Source organism: Chaetura pelagica, unplaced genomic scaffold (assembly GCF_000747805.2).
Source record: "Chaetura pelagica isolate M959 unplaced genomic scaffold, ChaPel_1.0 scaffold57, whole genome shotgun sequence".
NCBI lineage: Eukaryota > Metazoa > Chordata > Aves > Apodiformes > Apodidae > Chaetura > Chaetura pelagica.
The window spans coordinates 946,873-971,314 of record NW_009954217.1 but is presented as its reverse complement, the minus strand read 5'-3'; the positions used below and the strand labels follow the sequence as shown (position 1 = coordinate 971,314).

The following is a 24,442-nucleotide window of genomic DNA, read 5'->3' as shown; positions in this document are numbered from 1 at the left end:
CAGGCCAGATGTACTAACCACTGATTCAACAACAGCAACAACAATATTACTTCTCCAGGTTTATAGGAATCATAGAAGGAAATACAGTAAAATCTGTCAGGCTTCAATAAGGATTGAAGAGTTCTGCCAGAAAAAAAAAATAAAGTATGGACAGTATATGCAGTTGTATAACAGAAGTACTTAAAGTTTACTTATAACCATCTCTGATCATCTTAATTCCATTCAAAATTTTAAAAAAATAATAATAATTAAGAAATAGTTTCAACCAACATTTATTCAGAACTGGAGGTCCTACATGAACAGCTAGAAAAGAGAAGAATAATTGTTGTGTGAACTTCATCTTATAAGAAATTATAAGATACAACCTCTCCATGGCAGAATACATTTGTGAATATTCTAACAGAAAAAAACTTCAGATAGAAACTACTATTTTTTGAAGTTTCTTGTCAAACAGCTAGAAGAAACATTTCTGATGATCTGTTTGTTTCTAACCAAGTCAAACAGAAGTCTGTGTTTTACAAGGATACTTTAAAAATCTATGGGTACATTTTAGTAAGTCACATATTTTATAGATGGAAGTAATTGTCATCTGCCATTGTGATCACTAATAGTAACATTCTTAGGCCATATCTACAAAGACTTGCCAACAAAGATAGGAGAGTGGAAACAAAAACAAAGCCCACACTTGCATACCTAAGCTGACTAACATAGTTGCTCTGGCAAAACCCCAACATGTGGTTATGCCAATAGAGGAAAGCTAATGTTAGTTTTGCATCTGTCGTTCAGTGAGGTGATGTAACTGCTGGCAGGAGAGCATCTCTTCTTGGCATACATCAAAGGGCTTTGACACAACAGTCCCAGCAGATTGGCTAGTGACAGAGGCTTTTTAGTTTAGACAAGCATTAAATTTTGCATTGAAAAACTGGGTGATCTGGCAAGATAGAGCTTTTAATTTGGAATAGGCCAATAAAGCAGTTAAGGGAACCGACAAAGTTGGCTCTTTTATCTGGCCACTATTCTGCAGGCTGCAGACTGTGTTCCACCATATTGAATCATGTTAAAGGAAAAGGAAGTAAATAGATCATCTCATTAGTTTAAAAGAACAGTAAGTGTTGGTCCCTTTATTTAGGTGCATTGGAACCATAACTAACAAGTCTAGTGATGGTTCTTAATTTTTTTAATGACAAAAACCCAGTATTTTTTGACTAGCAATTGTGTGACCATGTTCCTTTTGGTATGCAACTGTTACATGTCATTTTGTTTTACAGTAACAAGTATTTATTAGAGTTTTAAAGTAGAAACAAAAGAAGAAATTTTAAAAATTTATTTTTAAGAAGGGGAAGGAAAACTACCTTTCAATTCTTTCACTTAATTGAGCTGGTTCTCCTCCAGAGATAGAATGTCCTATTTAATCATTACAGCAGATGTGCAACAATCTGAATATATGGGAATGTAAACCAAAGGGACTTTCTGTTTAAAACATTGGCATAATCTTAAAAATAGGCAATCTGTTGAATTCTGGGTTGGCTTTGAAACCTGTACTGGAAACAGTACTGAATAAAAGGCTTTACTTTATCTTAACAATATATTAATAAATATAATAATATAATATTATATGCACTTAGGAATAGAACCCTTTAATTTGTATAGTCAAGTAAAATATGTTGTATAATATACAGACTATTAATTGAACTGATCTCAATCTATGTGCTTTACACAGGTTTCACTGTATTTTATAATTTCACTTTGAATACTAATTTGTGGAATTATTATTATTTAGGTAATATCCAGAATGTGCAAATTTGAGCACATTAAAGCAAATTAAAATATGATCCTTGTCTCAGTCCTCTTTATTTAGTTCAAGAAGACAGAACAAGAGAGGTCAAGATGTCAAGAGTATACCACAGAGACAAAAAAAGATAAAATATTAATAAAATCATTAGATAGTTCAGTAATGCTTCTCAATTTTTATTACAGGTAATTTAGCAACACTTTTTAATTATTGCTACTATAGGACTTCTGGTGTAACACCTTCTAATTATCACTACTGCTATTATATGGTTTGTGCTGACACATTTCTTCCCCCATTTTCCTCTAAGTACCTTGCTAGTACTCAATTTTAAGAACAACTTTAAAAGATGAAGAAGATCTAGGTATATATGCAGGTGTGTCACTCTTTGGTGCCTGGGAAATTCATGGAGCAAGCCCTCTTTGAACACATTTATGGGCAGACCAAGAAGGAGAATGTTACTGGGAAAAGTCAATATGCCTGGCCAAACTATTTGCCTTCTGTGATGGGACATCTGGGTTTGTGGATAAGAGGAGAACTCAGAACCTCATTCACATTGATTTTTAGTAAAGCTTTTGGCATTGTGTCCCAAGGTGTTTTCGTACCCATATTAGGATATGACAGTCTGGTTGGATGCACAACCAAATAGGTAAGGGTCAGATTGGATGATGGGGCTCAGACAGTTATAGGTCATACTCTACCTAGAGGCCAGTAACTAGGGGTCTTTTTGGGGATGTGTCATGTTTAACATCTTTACCAATGACCAATAGGAGGCAATGATATAAATTTTAATGAAGTTTGTAGATGGTACCAAAACAGGGGTTAATAGTTGATATGCTAAACATCATCAACAGGCTAAGAGGAGTAATGGGCCAATGGGAATCTCAAAACTCAACAAGGGCAAATTCAAAGCTTGACACATGGAAAGGTAGAGCCTTAGCAATGATATAGGCTGGAATCTGACTGGCTGTGGAGCAGTGTTGTGGTTTAGGCCTAACACAACAACAAAGAACCAGACACATGACCGCTCATTCACCATCCCCTCACCCCCCACACACACTCTGGGGAGGATAAAGGCCAACTAGAAGCTTGTAGATCAAGACAAAGGGCAAGGAGGGTTCACTCGCCAATTAATGTCACAGGCAAAACAGACTCAACTTGGGGAAAAAGAATAATAATTTAATTTAACACTAATCAAATGCACACAGGACACAGACAAAAAAAGCCAACAGAGCAGTGCTTAAATGCCTTACCCCCACCTCTCCCTTCTTCCCAGGCCCAAATTACTTTGCTCCTGATTTTTCTCCCTTCTTTCCCCCAGCAGCACAGGGGGACAGGGGATGTGGTTTAGAGTAAGTTCACAGCCTGTTGCTTCCTGCCACTTCTTCCTCCGCAGTGAGAAGGATTCCTTACAGTCCTCCCCTTCTCCCATGGGAGAGAGTCCTCCACGACCCTTTCCTTCATGAATCCTTTCCACGAGGTCAGCAGCAGCATGGGCTTCCCACAGAGTCATGGGCTGCTTCAGGAACAGTCACCTCCCCTGGTCTGGGGTCCTCCATGCCTGCATGATCCAAGTCCACTGGCACCAAGTCCACATTCCCCTTCCTGGTGCCTTCAAGGAATGTTCCACCACATTTCTCCATGAATGCAGGGGGACAATCTGCCATCCCACCATAGGTTGCAGGGAAACTTCTGTTCTGGCACCTCTTTCCTCTTCTTCCTTAGCAACTTTGGAATCTTTACCCTTTCACCTCTCCAACACAGGAAGTTCTCCCCTGCTTGCTCTCTCCTCAGGTCTTTGTATCAGTTGCTTCATATGTTAATTGCAGAGGGATATCTGTTGTCTTTCTAATGACCCAACCTTGGCCACCTGAGCTGGGGGAGATTTTAGTAGCTTCTTACAGGAGCCACTCCCGGGGCCCCTTCCCTGCTGCCAAGACCCTGCCAGAACCAAGCCAGCACAAGCAGCCCTATAGAGAAGGCCATGGAGGCCTAGCACATAGCAAACTGAACATGAGCTAAAAGTGCCATGCAAACAGGTTGTAAACAAGCCCAACTGCCTCCTGGCCTATATTGATAGAAGCAGATAGATAGATTGAGGGAAGGAATTATCCCTCTACCTAGTTCTTATTAGCTCACATCTGAAATACTGACTTCTCAGTACAAGACACAAATCAATAAACTGTAGCAAATTCAGCACAAGACCACCATGATGGTTGGTGGCTGGAGCACATACTCTGTGAGAAGACGATGAAGCTGGGCTTATTTAGCATGGAGCAGAGATAGCTTTGGACAGACTGAACAGCAGCCCCTAGTGCCTACACAGAGGTCACAAAGAGAATGGAACCAGAGTCTTCACAGTGGGTTGTGGTAGGAAAGCAAGAAACCATGGGCATAAGTTTAATTGAAAAACATTCAGACTGGATAAAAGGAAGATCATTTTCCCCTCAGAAGATACTTGAGTTCAATGGATTGCCCTGAGAGGCTGTGCAGTCTCTCTTCATTCTTGGGGGCTTCCAAGACCTGACTGGATAAAGACCTGAGACACCCAGTCTGACTGCACAACTTACTCTGCTTTGAGGAGAATCTTGGACTACAGACCTGAGATCCTTTCCAACCTGAGCTAACTGTACTTATAAATGAAGCAAAATGTTTTTGGAAAGAATAAACCAAATTATTCAGTTGAATTGATTTGAATTTCTGTACACTTTTGTAGATTTTCATTTTGAGAAAAAAAGTTAGTCATCTGAGACAAAAACTATTTTTTGCACTGAGAATGCTCTCATGAGAGACAAGTGATTTCCCTCTCAGCAGTAGTGCTAACATCATTGAATATCACAGTAGATCAAACAGTACTGCAGCTGTTTAAAAGGTAAGAGATTGTTTTATATCATCTTGTCATGGCTCAGGCCCACACACTATCAGGTTTAGAGTTCAAATTAGAACTGTAGGCAACTAAAATCTCTTGGTAGCTATACCTCACATTCTGCTTGAATCGAAGTGTTTTCTGTCTTTGTAGACAATACCTTTTCAGGCTAACAACAAATCTCTTATTCTCTTGTGGCAGGTGGTAACAGTGACTATACAGGAAGTGCACTGGCTCGTTTTCTCTGTATAGTGTTCCTATAGCAAGAGCAGACAGATACGTGAACATCACAGTGTGTCAAATTCACCTTGTATGATTAACTGCATTTGGGAGAGTAGCGTAAATGTTTGGATCACCTTTTGTTCCCCTGGATATTATTAGCCAAGGCATAATAGAATCATCCCTGAATCTGTCACAAGCCCACCTTAGTGCTGGCTCTGCAGTGCAATTTAGATACATCTGTTGCTGCATACCTTCTACACAAAAGTTCCTACCTTCTGGCATTGCCCCCAGAAAAGTAAATATATTAGTGTTTGTTTTTTAATTTTATTTCAGAATTAAATAAATTACATTTATTTCAGAATTAAAATTCTTGAAAGTTAGAAATGACAGATGAAAGCAGAGGTTCAATGGAGACATCATCATATTAAATCTAGTAAAGATTCATTTTTGCCTATAGATGACACTGCAGCTGATGAGGGTGCAAATACAGAAATAATTGTAAATAATTATATATAAGAATGGTTCAAGAACTACACTATATTATTTGAGAAAAACTAATTGAAACCTCACCAGAGAGGGATGCAGTTGAGTAAATAAATGCATAAATAAAGTGAAAGAATAGTTCCAAGAAGTGAGATTCACCCTGTACACAGGAAGAGCAAAAAGAAGGTGAAAAGTAGGAAGAGTATTTGCTTGTAAGCTTGGGGTGCAGATTGTTAGGGAAGGTAAATAAATCCTCACTGCTCTGCCTTGTTGCTCTTCTGAGGTCTTCTGAGATTCCTCAGGGATGGTGCTCTTAAGATACCTTCATACTGCACATTTCTGTGGGAGTCAGCAAAATCTTACCTTGCCCTGAGAATCTTTCAGGCAGACAAAGAAGAAATTTAAAGGTTATCCAAGTTGTCACATAAAATAAAAACAGTGTTTGTATCAGGTCTATGCTATCAATATTTGGTTACCTGCTGAAGAAACTGAGAGGAGTCAGTGGGTCACAGAGAAACTTCAAAGACAAATTAGGAGCTTTGGGAATAGTTAGCTAAACCACATTAAAACCACTCTGTGGTTTTCTTGCTGAATTCTGGTGTAAGTAAACACATTGGTAATAAAATTTCTGTCATTATCTTGGAGGTTGAGAGATGTTGTGATATGATACTGATCCAGGTTCCTGGATCCCTGGCAAGTATCAAGTCAGATATTTTCTTTCCATGTTTCCATGTTCTTTCTACAATTAATTAAATCTGTAAGAAAAACTTTATTGGAGCAGTATCAGAACAAATTACAGAGCAAGAAAAAAATAAAAATAAGAGTGAAACAAAGGCAAGTAAACATTCAAGTGAAGCCTTTAGAAATTATTAACAACTAGTAACAGGGAGAAATATTTTTAAGTTTCATTTTAGCCACTTATATGGCAGATTAATTTTTTTTTTCTAAAATATCAGAAAATAAATGAAAAACATATTTTTATTATTTTATATGTTTTGGTCAGTTCACTACTTGGAGCAGTTCCGTGTAAATTCACTGAAGTCAAGGGAGCAACTTCAGTGGATCCACTAGTGGATTCATCCTGCTGTCACTAAACCTATTCTGACATAAGGAGTGAGCTCAGCAGACATTTCCAGATAAGGCCAGTACTGGAGTACAGCCATTGTTAGATTTCTGTTCACAAATTGCAATTGAAATGCATGCTAAGGGCTGAAGGGAGTTGTTTGATTGTTTGTTTTTCTTTTTGTCATTCAATTTTAGCTGCTTCCATACTCATTACATTATTCCCATTAGCATAATGTATTGGTTGTGTTTGCACAGCTTTTCCTGCCAAAGGCTGCCCTGCAATTGTACAGCCATTGGGGTAACCAGCTGTTACTTATTTAAGCCTCCATCATTTTGTATGACAGAATAACTTAATTATGCCCTGCTTGAAGATGCTAAGTAAAATTACCTTCTCAACAAGTGTACTTAACTTAATATTTGTCTCTATCAGCTACTTGAACTCTGACACTTAAGCCATGTGCACTAAATAAATAAACAAACTCATTTTAAAACTAAACCTAGTAGCAAGTTAATTATAATAGAGCTAGAGGTGGTTTTATAGTATTTCTAGAGCATGGTTATCTCTTTAGCTCAGGTGTAATGCATATTTAAAAGACTTCAGAAAACAGAAATTAAAAATTACAGTTAATAGTATCATAAACCAGCAATTAAGCTTAACATTTTTTCTGTGTTTTGTGGATATAAGAAATAGACCTTCAGTCAATATTGATAATTTAAAAAAAACAGGCTTCTAATACTCTACAAATTTCAAATCTAGACAAGAAAAAAATGCTTTCTACTCAGCAATATATTCCAATTGTAAGAAGGTGTCGGTCAACAACAATGGTCTCTCTGTGTTATGGCAAGCCATTTACTTTTTATTTTAAACCTGGACTATGAATTAAATCCAAGCCATACTTCTTTTCTTTTGCCTGGTAACATCTTTCCTTATTACTCTGTAAGGCAGCTTTGTTTCTTTACCTTTTTCATCACCAGATTATTATACATATGAAAATTACAATTTTGGAATTGTTAACTGACTCCTCAAGTTTTACATGTTCCAAAATGTCAGGTCCCATATTTTCAAATTGATTATAATTGAAGATGTGCCATTCTACATGAATTTATTTTGAATAACTGTCCACCTGCCATGTTTGCTATTTGATTTGGCCACAGGGCAAATACAAGCTACATTCAAAGCAGATCCTGAAGACTGAATTAATAATAAACACCTTACATAATTATTTTTTTTCTTAAAAATTATATGTGGAAAAATAAATCTATTCTCTAAATTATGCTGCATGTTATCTAGATGAATTGATCTAAGTTGAATCAGAATGTATTTGACCAAAGAGGGTTTCAATTTTCTGAGTATCTGAAAGGAATATGAAAGTGATTTAAAGACTGGACTGTATCTCTGGTAGAAAATATCTGAAAATCTTTAATAAAGAAATATTTTTTACTAAATAACATTGGAAAAAAGGTTGAAATTCACCGTTGTACAGAGTACCCAGCTATAGCTTAATAAATATGGTTTTTTTGTTACTAGGAAAAGGCTACAGACATTGTATTGACTTGTTGGTATGATTTGAGATATATTTTGGCTTGTATCCTGAGCTTTTGTTAAACATGATAACAACTGTCTAGCAGTCTGGATGCTACTTCCTGACTTGTTTCAGCTTAGCTCAATGAATAGTGTGTATGGCAATGATCTAACAAACCTGTGAAGCCACTCAGTAACCAAGTAACTGGGACTTAATTTCAATTAACAAGCAGTTAATGGGTGGAGATAGACATTGTAGGTGGGAATGCATTTTTATAAAGAGCAAATAAGCACACAGTGTTAGAAAATCTGTATAAGTAACCTCAGCTGGACCCAAGACTAAAAGGAGGGACACTGGCCATCAAAATTGTGCAACTTCTCCTGGTAAAAAACTTGGGGTGCTGACAACTCAACATAACTTTGCTTTCCACTCTTATTCTTGCAAAAGGCTGAACCTGTTGTCTTGGGGAACCAGACAAGCATGAACAGGGCGTGTACCACTGGAGAAAAGGAACTGGCACTCAGAAATTAATGTATAACTGATTTATCATAGTACCCTAGAATCCTAGGGGTTGGAAGGGACCTTGAAAGATCATCTAGTCCAACCCCCCTGCCAGAGCAGGGTCACCTAGAGTACATCACACAGGAACACATCCAGGTGGGATTTGAATGTCTCCAGTGAAGGAGACTCCACAACCTCCCTGGGCAGCCTGTTCCAGTGCTCTGTCACTCTCACAGTAAAAATTTGTTTTCAGATATTAACCTTGAACCTCCTATGCTCCAGTTTGCACCCATTACCCCTTGTCCTATCACTGGTCATCACTGAGAAAAGCTTAACTCCATCTCCCCGACACTCACCTCTTACATATTTGTAATCATTGATGAGGTCACCCCTCAGTCTCCTTTTCTCCAAGCTAAAGAGACCCAGCTCCCTCAGCCTTTCCTCATAAGGAAGATGTTCCACTCCCTTCATCATCTTTGTAGTTCTGTGCTGGACTCTTTCAAGCACTTCCCTGTCCTTCTTGAACTGAGGGGCAATTCATAATCCCTAGCATTCATTATGCAATGATAAACATGGAATGCTATAAATACTACATTTCAGCTTGCTTTTGGGGCTGATACTAGATAACTAAGATTATCTCGAATAAAAGCGGAAAGGGAAAGATGACAGGTCAGCCAGTTCTAGCAATTAGAGACTATAAAAAGACAGCAGTGTGGTTTAGCCTGAGCAGGTAGCTCAGCATCACAGACCACTTGCTCACTCTCCTGCAGTGGGATGGGGGAGTGTGGCATTCAGGATGTACAGTGCTTGTCTCGAACAATCCAAGAGATAAATGATGGGCTTTGGCACTCAGGATATCTGTTGTCTGTCTTGTGGCATCTGAGAGTTGAACAACACTTGCTGATGGACTAAAGAGATGTCTCAGCAACCCACCCAACCCCCTCCTGCAAGGAGTACCTGAGAACTGGGGAGTTTAGTGTGGGACATGCTGAGACTGGAGACAAAGGAGTTCTACAGCTGGCACTGGGAGCAGAATATCCAGTGATAACCAGCCCTTGATATGGAAACCACCGACTTTGCAGGACAAGACAAGGAGTGCCAGTCTCAAGCTACTTCCTAGGATCGGAAGCTCCACCCAAGGAACTAATCCTGTGGTGCCAGTTGACTCAGCCTCCTCCTTTGTAATGGCTGATCTCATCAATTAGCCAAACAAAGACTACATAGCCCCTGGCATCATACCTGCCCCTGATGTCAAACTCTTCCTCTATCTTGACTTCTTCTGGGGCTATATGAATCTGGGGCTCATGGGGAAATCCTGCAGGAGTAAAGACAGAGGCAAAGAAGGCATTCAGCACCTCTGCCTTCTTTATATCCTCTGTCACCAGGGCTCCCACCTCATTCATCAGTGGGCCAATATTGCCTCTAGTGTTAGTTTTGTTAGCTATGTATTTGAAAAAGCCCTTTCTATTATCCTTAACCTGACTTGCAAGGTTAAGTTCCAAGGAGGCCTCCTACATCCTCTGACAACAGTCCTATATTCCTCCCAAGTGACCAGCCCCTCCTTCCATGATCTGTAGATTTTCCTTTTCCACTTAAGTTTGCCCAGCAGTTCCTTTTTTAACCATGCAGGTCTCCTAGCTCCCTTACTAGATTTCCTGACCATTGGGATGCTCTGATCCTGTGCTTGCAAGAAGTGGTCCTTGAATATTGACCAGCTATCTTGAGCTCCTTTACCTTCTAACACCCTGTCCCATGGGATTTCCCTTAACAGTTGATTGAGGAGGCCAAAGTTTGCCCTGTGGAAGTCCAGGGTTCTGGTCCTGCTGGGTATTCTGTTCCTTCCACACAGGATCCTGAACTCCACCATTTAGCTACATTATTTTCCTGTAATAATTAATTAATTTAAACAATAAAAGCTAGTATAGTTGTAACCGGTTTAATAATAATATTTGCTACAGTTTTGATTTGGCTGTTAAGATTTTAATTAAATTAAGAATAAATTCCTTGCTTGGCATTTTGCCTGCAAGAAGATTTAATGTATAACATAATATACCATAAAAATCCTGCTTTTACATTATGTTGAAGATTCAATTAATGTGTTACATAAGAACTACTTTCTATTTGCCAATAGAATCTACAACTTGTATTAATGTCTACCATGTTGAGAAAGTACTATGTTTCTATGAATCGTAGAATAGTTTGGGTTGGAAGGGATGTTTAAATGTCTAGTCCATCACTAGTTTAAATGTCTAGTCCATCTAGTCCAACACTGCCTGACATGGTCAGGGACATCTTCAACATCCAGCTTGACTTTTAACACTTCCAGGAAGGAGTTATCCACAACTTCTCTGGGCAACGTGTTCCAGTGTCTCACCACCCTCATTATAAGAAGTGTTATCCTTATATCCAATCTAAATCTACACTCTTCAAGTTTAAACCTGTTGTCCCTTGTCCTGTCACTACAGATGTTGGTAAAAAGTATCTTTCTGTCTCACTTATAAACCCCCTTTATATATTGAATGGCCACAATAAGATTTCCCTGGAGCCTTCTCTACTCTTGGTTGAACAACACCAACTCTTTCAGCCTTTGTTCAGAGGTGCTCCATCCTGCTGCTCATTTTTGTGGCCCTTCTCTGGACACACTCTAACAAGTACAGTGTTCTTGTACTGGGGATCCCAGAACTGGACACAGTACTCCAGATGAGGGTCTCATGAAAGCAGAATAAAAGAGGTGAAACACCTAAACCTGCTGGCCACGCTTCTTTTGATGCAGCCCAGGTTATGGTTGGATTTCTGGCTGCAAGTGCACATTGCTCATCCACATTTTCATCCACTGATACCTCCAAGTTCTTCTCTGTAGAGCTGCTCTCAATCAGTTCATCTCCTGGTCTGCGTGGATGTCTCCGATGTTGTCCTCTTGGGTTCTATATAAAATAGTAAGAACACATTGTCAAGAATATTCACAGGTTCTGAAGCCACTTGTCACAGTGTTGCTGTATTTATAATATTAAAATCTCTTAACCTCTTAGCAAGAGCAGCATGAAGGTATCAACATTACGTAGTGAGAATAATCCAAACTGTGGTAAAACTCCTGGAGAGGGTTTGGGAGAGTATGGGTTGGTCCAGGCCCAGGCCCACTCACATCAAGAGTGCTCTAGCAGTTTAATGATGCAGGTAGTAAAGTCCTAGTGTTAGGTCTATGCCATAGTGTTGCTTCATCATGTGCTATACAGGTACAGTGTTAGAGCATTAGGTTTATATTAGGTGTTCCCTGGCCCTAGAGATCAACTGTTCCTCTTATTATTTGATAAATTGAAATGGTATCCTCATACCCTCTATTGTGTCAAAGGAATCCTGTCATATTAGGAAATGAGAGGAAGAAATGCACAGGGTTGGACAACCACTACTGTTCCAAAAAGAAATTGTCCCCAAATGACATATTTCCAAAGCTTGGTGAAGTGAATGCCTTCAAATTCCCATCACCTGAGTTTCAGGAATTGCCTTTGTTTGGGATACAGCTGTCTTACTGTGCCTCAGTGGTAAAATCGGGTTTTGAGAAATCACTGGAAAATGCTTGGATGGATGGATGAATGAATATTATATAGTATAGCCAGCAGGGTGAGGGAGGTGATTCTACCCCTCTACTCTGGTGAGACTGAAACAGAGCATTAACCAAACTCTGACTTCAAATAGTTAACTGCTTGTAGGGCGTAAATCTCTCACCTGGGCCTACTGCTAGTGAGTTGTAAAAGCCTTTTGTGTGAGCTTATCTGTGGTTTTAGGGAAGAAATACAAGGGTCCTTGAAGAAGAAAGAGCTTCTTTCAACTGCTACTAGGGATGTCTGCTGTAACCAGTTCTACTTCAGAGTCAGCAAAGGTAAAGGATAAACAAGAGAAGAGACAGAACTTGGCCAAAGGTTCCTGTGAGGAAGACTCAAGGATGAAGTAAACAATCCCCAGGAGACCCTAATGGACTTAAGACGCGTGCAATAATGGGTGGACACTTATGTAAATGATTTATTGGGAGATTAATGAATATGTAAACTGTTTCTTAGAAATATTACACATAATTAAGTACCAGCAGTGTATATCTCTCTCCCCTTACGCTGTAAGGTGCCCACATGTTTGGAGGAGCGATCCCCTGTGTGTCTGGCACTGTGAATGAAGAATACTGACTTAACAGTGCTTAGACTGTTGGGTGAACTTTCTTTGTTTCAAGACTGCACCTGGAATACTGCCTACAGCTCTGGGCCCCTCCGCACAGGAAAGACATGAACCTCTTGGAAAGGGTCCAGAGAAGGGCTATGAAGATGATCAAAGGGCTGGAACACCTCTGCTATGGAGACAGCCTGAGAGGGTTAGGCTTGTTCAGCCTGGAGAAGAGAAGGCTCCAGGGAGACATGATAGAGGCCTTCCAGAACCTGAAGAAGCCTACAGGAAAGCTAGGGAGGGGCTTTTCACCAGAAAAAGAACTGATAGGACAAGGGATAATGGTTTTAAACTGAAAGAGGGGATATTTAGGTTAGACATCAAGAAGAAATTCCTCACCATGGGGGTTGTAAGGCACTGGGATAGGTTGCTTAGAGGGGCTGTGGATGTCACCTCCCTGGAAGTGTTTAAGGCCAGGTTGGATGAGGCTTTGTGCAGCCTGGTCTAGTGTGAAGTGTCCCTGCTTGTAACAGGGAGGTTGGATCCTGATGATCTTTAAGGTCCCTTCCAACCTTAACCATTCTATGATGCTTCGGAATGTGCAGTTGCGGAACATACCATTTCCAATAAGCAGTTGACAACTCTGAGTTATCTGTACCTACTTACCCTAAAATTATAAATGCAATGTTAAAAAAACCAAACAAACATCACCTAGTAAAGCCATTCATTTTTTTGCATGAAATAATTTATTGATATAAAGGGAATACTTATAGATACTGCTGGAAAGGTCAAATTTGAACATTCTGAAATGCAGCTAAATACACATCCTACCAAGGCTACAAGCATTTATAGCTCCTCTCACATCAAAGCTTTAATGGGAGTTCATACTTTTTAAAGCTGGCACATGTTTAATTTGAAATCAGTTGTTAGATCTTTCATTTCTCTTAAAGTTTCTGAAAACAACTAAAATGTACAGATAAAAATAAAGAGGATTTGTTTTCTTAGTTTTCTCTGCAATGTACAGTATTACAGCCTGGGTTTACTGCTGGAGATAATAACCTAATGTATGTTGTTCTTTCATGTTTGTGAAAAGGCTTTGACTTTTCTCTCAAAGCTTCATTTTAATTGGTAGTTTGGTAAGGAATCCTTTTAAAAAGATTAAAAATATATATGTTGAGTAGTTTCCCATTTTTTTTTTAACTGAACAATTCTTTGAAGAAGACTCATTCCATGATGTTTGTCTTATACCTGGAAAATTATCCTGTTCTCTGAGCAAACCAATAACTAACATAAATCTGTAATGTTTTTCTTCAAGAAATGATGAATTTTGTTTTTTCAGGTCCAGACAAAAAATTATTTTGTGCACTGAAAGCAAACAAAATCTGTAGGTGTAAGCTAATGGGGATGGAGTTTCTGCAGAGAAGCATGGATCCTTTTGTTAGTTATTGGCACTTTACCAGCATTGTTATCTTCCTGTTTATACTCTTCTGGTTTCAAATGTATTTGCCTGCAGTGAGCTTTTTCCATGTTGATTTTTAGTATGGAATCCATTGCATGGTGTTTCTTTCTGATTTGTCAACACAGCTGTGAAACACAAGTGTTGTCACCCAGTCAACTCTTTAGCAAGCAGTATCACATACAAAGGCAATTTTGGTGTTACGGCACAGGCATGGCTTTAACAGAAGAAAGGGACTGTCTTTTTCTAGGCCCTCTGGATTCTACAGCAGAGGGAGGATGGCTATGAACACTTTCAGTGTTCTATTGAGACTAAAAAGACTCGTGCTGTCTCCACCACAAATGGAGAGGGACTGTTCTGTTTTGCTGTCTTCTCCAGTCTGTGGCATGCATGTGGATAGGTAGCATGTATCTTTATTGTGTGATGTATTATTTATCTTCTGGCTATAAATCATCTGGTAAAGGCTTCAAACAGCTCAAAGTGAAGGTAAGAATGGCAGCAGGAAATGAGAGGAAAAGCCCTTGTGGCATACGAAGGTTGCTGCATTTCTGGCCTTAAAAAATGAAACTAGCGGAAGGAGCTGAGAAGATTCACATAAGCGACATAAAGTATTTGGTAACAAGAATAAGGGAAAAATTAAGTCATAACTCAATCTTTTGCTCTGTTAGTGGCAGTGTGGGACACATTCAAGGGTGTCTATCTGGGTATATCTGTCTCAGCAGGATGGTTCAGACTCCCATGTTTGGTATTGAGGCTGTTTCATTAGCCTGCAGACAAAGACACTTCTAAAAGGAAAATTTATTAGAATTGGCTAATAATAGACATCACATCAGCTGTGTCATTTTAAACATCTAGTTCTCTTTGGAGTGCAAATAGCTGAGTTGGAGCCACTGTAAGCAGCCTGATAGCTTGAGATGTGTCAAGCTTTCCCTGTAGTTTTGCACTTCACTAACTGCTGGAGTTATTAATCTTCTGTCTTACAATGACCAGCGGTTAGAGAAGTTGTACCAAATTGGAAAACTTAAATTAAATTCACTCAGGAAAACACAACAGCCGTATCTCCCACCTATCCAGGATATACTATGAAAATCATAATAGAGAACAGGCTGGGTGGGGGGTAACTTCTATGTGACCTATTAAAACTGTATAGAAAAGAAAAATGAGTGTGAGAAAAGCAGCAATTCTGGAGAGAGTCAGAATATAATATGTGTGAAAGTAGGGGAAGCAATTTGAACAAAAGTTGTGACATATCCAGTATTATTTTTTCTCTAATGAAAACGATGTTGCACATGCTGTGTGCATGGCATTGCCTCTGCCAGCACCAAACTGATGGGACACTCCTGGGGATCTGGGAGATATTTCAATTCTAAGCAGTAAAGCCTAGCTTAGAGGTAGTCACTGTAGCTACCTACAGTGGGACAATTTGGTGCATGTACCTGCTTTGGTGCTTAGAAATTTTTGAGGTTACTTAGGAGCCAGTTCAGTTTTAAGTACTTCAAAACTGACGAAGCCATCAGAGTACCTGTGCTTTTCTAAAATATTTTTTTTTGGTGCCCAAGTATTTCCTATGTCACGTTTTAAGTGTCAAGATAGAAAGAAAAAGATACATAGTCCTAGAATCAATGGTAGAAGATAGAGAATCCCTTAACATCCAAACAGCCATTATTTATTTTAGATGCTGAGGCATTCTTAAAATCCATTTATTTACTGATTCAAAGGGCATTATTCAAGTGGTAATAGAATCTGTCACATTTTGGTGCCTTGGTATTTTTTGAATGTGACTAAAATAAAATAAAATTTGGTCTATCACAGGACTTTTTTCTGAGAAGCAAAAACAGTGGAGATTATTGCAAAAACGAGGACAAAGAAAATACTTAACTCTGGGATGTGTTGCTTAATGTTTTGGTTTTAAAGATAAATGTTAAACAGAGTTTCATATTATAACTGTATAGTCCTGCACCTGGGGAGGAATAACACCATTCACCAATACAGATTAGGGGTTTACCTGCTAGAAAGCAGCTCTATGGAGAATGACCTTGGAGTCCAGATGGACAGCAAGTTATCCGTGGGACAGCAATGTGTCCTTGTGGCCAAAAAGGCAAATGGTATCCTGGGGTGCATTAAGAACAGTGTGTCCAGTAGGGCAAGGGAGATTATCCTTCCCATTTACTCTGCCCTAGTGATACCACATGTGGAGTAGTGTATCCAGTTCTGGGATCCCCAGTTCAAGAGGGACAGGGATATGCTTGAAAGAGTCCAGCGCAGAGCTACAAAGATGATTAAGGGAGTGGAACATCTCCCTTATGAGGAAAGGCTGAGGGAGCTGGGTCTCTTTAGCTTGGAGAAAAAGAGACTGAGGGGTGACCTCATCAATGTTTACAAATATGTAAAGAGTGAGTGTCAGGGAGATGGAGTTAGGCTCTTTTCAGTGATGACCAGTGATAGGACAAGGGGTAATGGGTGCAAATTGGAGCATAGGAGGTTCAAGGTGAATATCCGAAATTTTTTTTTTACTGTGAGAGTGACAGAGCACTGGAACAGGCTGCCCAGGGAGGTTGTGGAGTCTCCTTCGTTGGAGACATTCAAAACCCACCTGGATGAGTTCCTGTGTGATGTACTCTAGGTGACCCTGCTCTGGCAGGGGGGTTGGACTAGATGATCTTTCAAGATCCCTTCCAACCCCTAGGATTCTATGATTCTATGATTCTATGCTTGGGAGAGTCCAACAGAGAGCTACAAGAATGATTGAGGGACTGGAACACCTGCCTTAAGAGGAAAGGCTGAGAACTGGGACTGTTTAGTCTTGAGAAGAGAAAACTGAGAGACTGAATGCATTTCTGTGTGACCTGCCCTAGGTGGTTCTGTTCTGGCAGGGGGGGTTGGACTCGATGATCTCCAAAGGTCTCTTCCAATGCCTAACGTTCTGTGATTCTGTGATATAAAAAAGCCTGCAGAATCATTCTGATCAGGAGACGGCCCAGATCATTAGTGAGACACAGAGATCATGTGTCCAGGTGGTGGTCTACATAATCTGCATGAGATGCAGTCTGTTTTGAGGGGTCCTTTGTTGAGTGTTGAGGTGGAAAACAGTACATAAGAATTCCTGCATCAGTTGAGGTGTGGGGTTGGGGCAGGGGTTTGAGACAGGAAGGGCCTCAAGCTTTCCCATAATATAAAGATAATTATTTTTCTTGTGCTGCCATGATTTTAGTTTTCTGTCATATCTTCTGACTGTCAAGAACAAGGAGAATAGATATAGCAGTCTTTGTTACATCTGAGTAAGGCTGTATTGGACAACAAGTTTGTAGTTCAGAAGGGATTTTAGTGTGAGGACTGCTGAAATTCATTTCTGTGTAATTATGAATCATTGTGAGAAAGGGACCTTTTTTCTACTGTAATTTAGAGTAAACTACCACTGGGAGACACATGAAAAAATATTCAGACCTCATATCTTAAGCTGAACTACTTCTGTTGCCCCTTGATTTTTAGAGCGGTTAATTCTGTAAAAGTTACAAGTAGTTATGGTCGCAGAATAATAAAAATACCCAGAATGCAGAGCCATAAGACAACACTGTCCTCTTGTCTGGGTTAAAACAAGGGAAGAGTCAGATAAAAGTCAAATGAAGTGTATGTCATCCTGTTTACTAGATTGTGCATCATTATACTGCAAGAAAGTGTATTCCAAAGATGGGAAGGGTTAGAGACTGGGGTTGTTCCTGTCCTATAAAGACTCTGAGTTTACAGACAATGATTTAAAAGACTGTAGGGCCTGTTGCCATAGAAAAAGGGATGATGGTTTTAAAATAAAAGAAGTTAGATCCAGGCTATATATAAGGAAGAATATAATGTCTGGTTCAAAAATAGATTAATCATTAGAAATAAATTCCACTGCATATGAACTGGAATCGGCTACATGAAACTAGCAGTGATTTGGATTTTTTAAAATAGGCTGTTGTTCTGGTCATTTCAAGTAAGTACACAGAAAATACGTTAGATGTAATTATATAGTTCATGCAAAATACCTGCACTAAGTGCATTGAAATATATATATATTTCATTGAATGCATAATCAGATTTAGCTGATTCACCCATGAACTTACTTGAATATAAACCTTCAGGCAGAAATTGTTTCTCCTTCGTATTTGCAAGATCTTGACACTTCTTATCACACACACACAAAAAAAGATCATTGAGATCTAGCATAATGCACTTACTTGTTGCTAACATGACTAATACCATTACATGAATTTATGTATTTTACCCTGTAACATTCAGAGGCTCTTTATCCTTTTTTTTAATTTTTAAATTATTATACTGAACCATGAAAGACCAAGAAAAACCTTACAGGCTGGGTACTTGATAAAGATTTTAAAAATATGTATTTCAATGCCAGACATTGTTACAGATTCTGCAGATGAGACTCATCTAGCCACGTAACTGGCATGAGTTCGACTTTATAAAATGGTAAGGCTTCAAAAAAAGATGTTTATGTTTATTGGAATTTTCATATACAATGCTTTTTGTTAAAGGCATTACTTGCATTGATTTCAGTTTTGCAAACTCCATTAGGAAATATATGCCTCTTTAGGAACCAAGTCAACTTTTGGACACCACTTACTGCAATGCTTAAACCTAGAAGCCACTACTATACCAGTTTATTTGGAGATCTGCCAGTTTGGTTCAGAAAGAAATGGATGTGTCTGGTGTTTTTTTCATGTGAATATGCGTTTTCCACAGAGATCCTTCCACAGATGTCTGAAAACAACTGCTTATTAACATAACCATGTGAGGTTTTCATTAGAACTGTTCATGCTTTGCTTTCCAGCACATCATTGTCATTTTTGAGATTGAAAGGAATGGAATTATTTCACTGATGTAAGAAAAGACTGTATTGTGTGTATTTCATGATGTATTGTCTTGAAATGAAAAGTGTTTCTCCTGTAGCTTTCCTGAACACAACAGGAAATTCTCATTGTCTTTTCAGTCTGGTGCTGTCCTTGGAAGCAGGTTCAGCTTCTTACAAGTTTTGAAGCATTATCAATCTTTTCTTAAAGAGTAGATTGAGCTGTCCCTCATTTTATGGTAATATTTGGCAGTTCTGTGTTCCATTGGTTCAGAGCAAGAGTCCATGCTTCCAAAATACATTCATCACATTTCTCACTTAACATTTCTCTAAGTGAGAGCACAGTTTATTTGTGATCTCTAAGGAGAAATTACCTAATGGAAAAACTGTAAGCTGAAAGACATTTAAAAATGTTCAACTATAATAATGACTGAACACCAGTTTACTACAGCTCCCTTTTTCTGCCATGGGCCAAGTTACCCAAGGGCACTTAGTAAGAACTGACATTATTATTATTAAGCTGACATTGCAGGCAGACTTACTACCTTATCTCCAGGTTGATGTGAGAGTATTGGCCACTGCTTAAAATCATGACTGACAACCAGGTCAGTGAATCCTCTGCCAAGGCAATGAGCAAGTTTTACCTCAGTATCGTTTTCAGTGTAACGACTAAGGAGAGATTTCCTGCTCAGTTTAGGAAACCACACAGAAATGTAAATTAAAATGGCTGTCTCATAAAATGTCTAACGACATATAATTTCCTAAGATTAAATAAATGTTGAGTAGAACTTCAATCAGTACTTTCAATATGCTATCTGGATACTTTTCCTAATAGAAACTTCTCTCTGTTGTTCTTGTGATCACTGTAATTTTCTTTTATGGGACTATGGAAGACTGGAGTTGCTTTCTTTTTTATGTGATAACAAACAATAGACAATGTCTCTCAGAAATGTCTTTTTTTTTTTCTTTGTATTGTCTGTAGGGGACTGAGGTCCTTTTGAGGACCTGAGGATCTGATTTCATAGTTCCCTGATTTTCTGATTTCCTATTTAGGACTGTGACATAATCATTTGCTTATCATGTGCCAACAAAGCATGGCAACTAGAATTCAACACTAAGGTGGAAATGTTAAAAAATACCCAACAAAAAAAGTACTCCAACAACCTCAAGAGTATTCAATCTTCAGTACAGAGAAACTATTTTCTTTCCAAGTTTGAAACTCAAAGAGTATATAGTAGAAATAGATTTCATTAGATTCTGCAGTATGCATACTGCTGGATGAACCATGCTGCACACGCTACTGAATCACCACATGGATTATTGTTGTAGAGGTTTCTGTGTACTGAAGCAGATGACACAAGGCTAATCCTATTGCCATTCCTTTTTTGCTGTGCAGACATATTTGTTTGTTTTCTGAAAATGTGGTTGCTACAACGTCTTGATTACTTTTATGAGAATAAATTTTAAGAAATATGTTTCTATCACCTTCTCTTAAGATTAAAAAGGCCCATGAAACACCTATACTTGATTATAACTGAAGTCAACCAAAGTCAAGGGTACTTCTGACATATGTATGGAAAGAGAAGTGTGTTATTGTTTCCCTTTCTACCTAGTATTTTAAAGTTAAATAATTTATTTTCCTTCTTATATTAAACCAACGAATTAATATATATAAATTATTTATATGTTATTGTTTCTTTCCTTCCCCAGATGTACATCCAGACAACAACACTTACTGTCTCCATGAGTTTAAGTGCTTCTGTGTCTCTGGGCATGCTGTACATGCCCAAGGTTTATATTATAATTTTTCATCCAGAGCAGAATGTTCAAAAACGGAAGCGGAGCTTCAAGGCTGTAGTGACAGCTGCCACAATGCAAAGCAAACTGACCCAAAAAGGAAATGACAGACCAAATGGCGAGGTCAAAACTGAACTCTGTGAAAGTCTTGAAACAAACAGTAAGTCATCTGTAGACTTTTCCATGGCCAAGAGTGGCAGCATTTCTTAATAGATGTACGTTCAGAAGAATTCACTTTCTTTTAATAATAAATTTTATTCTTTTTGTTGCTTATTCTGCATGAATCCAGAGATGTGTCAGAATTAATGTACTACTGAATGCTGGAATGCCTACAGTTGTTTTCACAGGAGGATAGTTAAAAAAAAAAAGTAGCAAGCACAAGCAGATTTTGGAAAGCAACATCATTTTATAATGACCCATTTTAGTTACTGCTAATTTGATATGTTGTGCATTGCTGGGCCAGTCATGGTATGTCCTGACAGTTAATGAGATGTATTTATAGTCATCCTTGTACATTAAAAACTCAAAGGCTGTTGGGAAAAAAAACCAACAAAACAAAACAACAACAACTACAAAAAGAAACCACACACACAAAAAAAACCACAACACACTTAATACTGTTTTTATTTTGCAGTTAGATATGGGAGTGAAAATAATGCTTTCTACCTTGACTCAATATTTGTTGCCTTGTTCATTTATCACAATTAATGAATACAAAGGCTTCCCAGAGTAGCCCTTCCCCTCCAGGTTTTTGTTTTGGTCTTACTCATCTTGACACAAAATTGTGGTAATTCAGAGATAGTTTAAACATTACATGTTCTGACATATCATGGGTTAGTGATAAGAAGTTCTTTCCCATGTCAGAAAAATTATTGCATCTTGTTGCATCTCTAAATTACTCTGATATTGGAGAGAACAGAGGTCATAGCTTCCATTCCACCACATGACATACAATCTTACAAATTTGATGTAATAATAATAATAATAATAATAACAACAATAGCTGCTATTATCATTGTTATTATCATATTATTATTAATAATAGCTGCTATTATTATTGTTATCATTAATAACAATAGCTGCTATTAATATTGTTATTATTGCTGTTATTGTTATTGTTGTTATTTTTGTTGTTATTATTATTGCCAGTAACTATATCCCCAGAGCTTAGCAGTAATGGAGAATCTGTTTCTATCGAAGAGTTAGAGGTCACATGGTATGGACATGGACAGGAGCTGTTACAGTAAAGATTTTTTTTCAGTCATTTTAATGCAAATGTGGGTGTTTTTAAATTTTTTTATTACTTTTTGAGTATGTTGATGGGAGATTAAATAGTACTATCTTGCTTGAGCACATTCAGACAAGTCTGTAGTGAGGATGATGAAAAACATACTATTTATTTCAGAAAATTGCAACCTGCCACTGAATTCAATCAGAATTTGCCAGACTGAAAACTATATAAAAACAGTCCGTAGGTTTACCATAATATAGTTGCTGATGCATGGAGGATACTGAGTGCAAACCAAATAACTTGAAAAAGTCATGACCCTTCAAAATGTGTAAATCTCCATGACTGAACATTGGGTTTATACAGTTTCAAATTATGATATATAACAAAGGAAAAAAGGAGAAAGGCAATTAAATTCCTTGAGGATCAAATAATAGCATAGAAATATTAAGAACACAATAATTTGTCAAATTTTCAGAAGTCACCAAAAGAAAATTCAGAAGGCATCAGGAGGTGGATTTTGCTGCATTTACAAAATTATAAACTTCCAAGGAAAGGTGAAAGGTGAGATTCCACAGCAGGGTGAGAGAGAGTGTTAATAAGAAAGTCTTGGGGTATCTGATGTTTATTTACTGTACCTAATTAAGAAATGCTGTGTCTGGTATTCCTTGGACTATGATTATGCATAATCCATGGAAACAGCTGCTATTGGAAACAACTCTGCTTCTTCAGTAGTGTGATGTATGCAGGGTATTTCTTAGTTGCTGTGCTCTAAACATGATTTTAACAGTAGCGCATCTATAACATTCTGAGCTCCCCAGGAGTATATCCTGACTAGGCTTTGATCCAAGCATCAAAATGCTTCATAGGCAAAAATTCAGAGTCAAGTCATCTGCACTCCAGAGAGCTGTCCCTGTATAATTGTGCTCTTGGCCTCAGGGTGGGTTTATCTCTTCCCAAAATGGTTCTGTAACATTTGATCAGCCTCCCTCTTTCCTGCCAAAACAGTTATTGTCAAAACTTTTGGAGGTTCCTGTAAATTATCAGAAAACAGTGCCATGATACTCCTTTTCACTAGGTCGGTATTAACAGCCTCTCAACATTGCTAAATTTCTTCTTGCACTGACTCCATGTGAGGTAGGTCTGTCTTTTCAGTGATAGTATATGAAGCTGAGCACAAATATCTAAGCTATTCCTGGTATACCAGAAGTGAGTAGTAAGATTTTCCCACCATTTCCCAAGCACAAATATTGGTAGTGATAGCAATGCTTGTAACTGACAAGAAATAAGATGGTCAGGAAATTCCTTTTGCTTCCAGTGCAGAGGCATCTCTGCTCTGTCTGGTTCATCCTGTTCCACGCAACAGACTTTAGTCAATGTTGTTCCTTGCATTAATACAGTCATGTTGTTTTATGGGGTTTTGTTGGGGTTTTTTTGTGGAAATACTTCATATTCAGTGGAAAACAATTTGTGTGTGGGAAACAGGATGAAACAAAGTAATCCAGATGGAATTACAGAGGGCATAACTATGACAAGTACTTCAAATGCATATAGGTCAGATTAGAATAATGTTAAATTGTTTTATATCCCATTTTATTTAAGTCTTTTTCTTCTTCTCTCATTCCAACGCCAATGCAGTAACGAGCTAGAAAAGAGTGTTCATTCCCAGAAACATTTTGAGCCAAATCTGTTACTTTTTCTGGCCATCTATGCTTGCCAAATGTGGTTCATGTTACTACTCTGGAATGCTAACAGTCTTGAAGAGTAGGACACCAGCTGCTGAAGCTTTCAGATCCCCAAACAGGAACTGTAGGCTTATTACAGTGAACTATAAAGACACTTGCAATATTTATCAAGAAAAAAAAAACCAAACATTGCAGATGAGATTAGATTTAATACATTTTGAACTGTTGTCTACACTGACTTCCTGTGCTATAATTTTTGAAGTAACAACACACAGAACTCAAGAGAATATTTTTGTTTGTTTGTTTCTTGATCAGTCCTAGATTAATTCTGTCAAAACTATTTAAGTATCAAATATTGTCACGATCCGTGACCTATTATATCTCCTTATTGGAGTGTATTAACTTATCAGGATTTGCTGAGAGATCCACACGTGGGTATCGCCTCACACAGAGGATACAGGAACTTATGTCCCGACTTTTTTGAGTGAATAACTCGCTCAGTGCTTACTAAATTTCTAACAACAGCAAGGTTTATTGTGGGGAAAACAAAGCAATTTGGGGCAGGAGGTTCAAAAGGAGTGGTTATAACACATTAAACATATATGGGTACACCTTAGTTACACATCTTATTCAAGTGCTGGAAGGAGAGGGGAGGGGTATGCCCGAATGGCTGGATTATATTTTCCCCTATAAGCTGGGGTAGCCGGAATTGTCTCACCACGGCAGTGCAGGTAGGATGAGCTGGGTAGCAAAGAAGCTGGGGGCACTCCAAGCGCAGGTCGCCCCCCCCCCGAGAGAAGCGGCTCCGGGACTTTGGGACCGGGGCTTTGGCAGC

General features: G+C 38.4%; 1 protein-coding gene across 1 annotated transcript in view; it reads left to right on the top strand.

The window, feature by feature from the left end:
• Positions 1–24,442, top strand: part of GRM8 (glutamate receptor, metabotropic 8) — a 339,426-nt gene that overhangs the window by 311,309 nt on the left and 3,675 nt on the right. Inside the window, exon 9 of the mRNA XM_010003390.1 lies at positions 20,608–20,854. Coding sequence (XP_010001692.1) covers positions 20,608–20,854 — 247 coding nt within the window. The remainder of the gene's footprint in view (positions 1–20,607; positions 20,855–24,442) is intronic.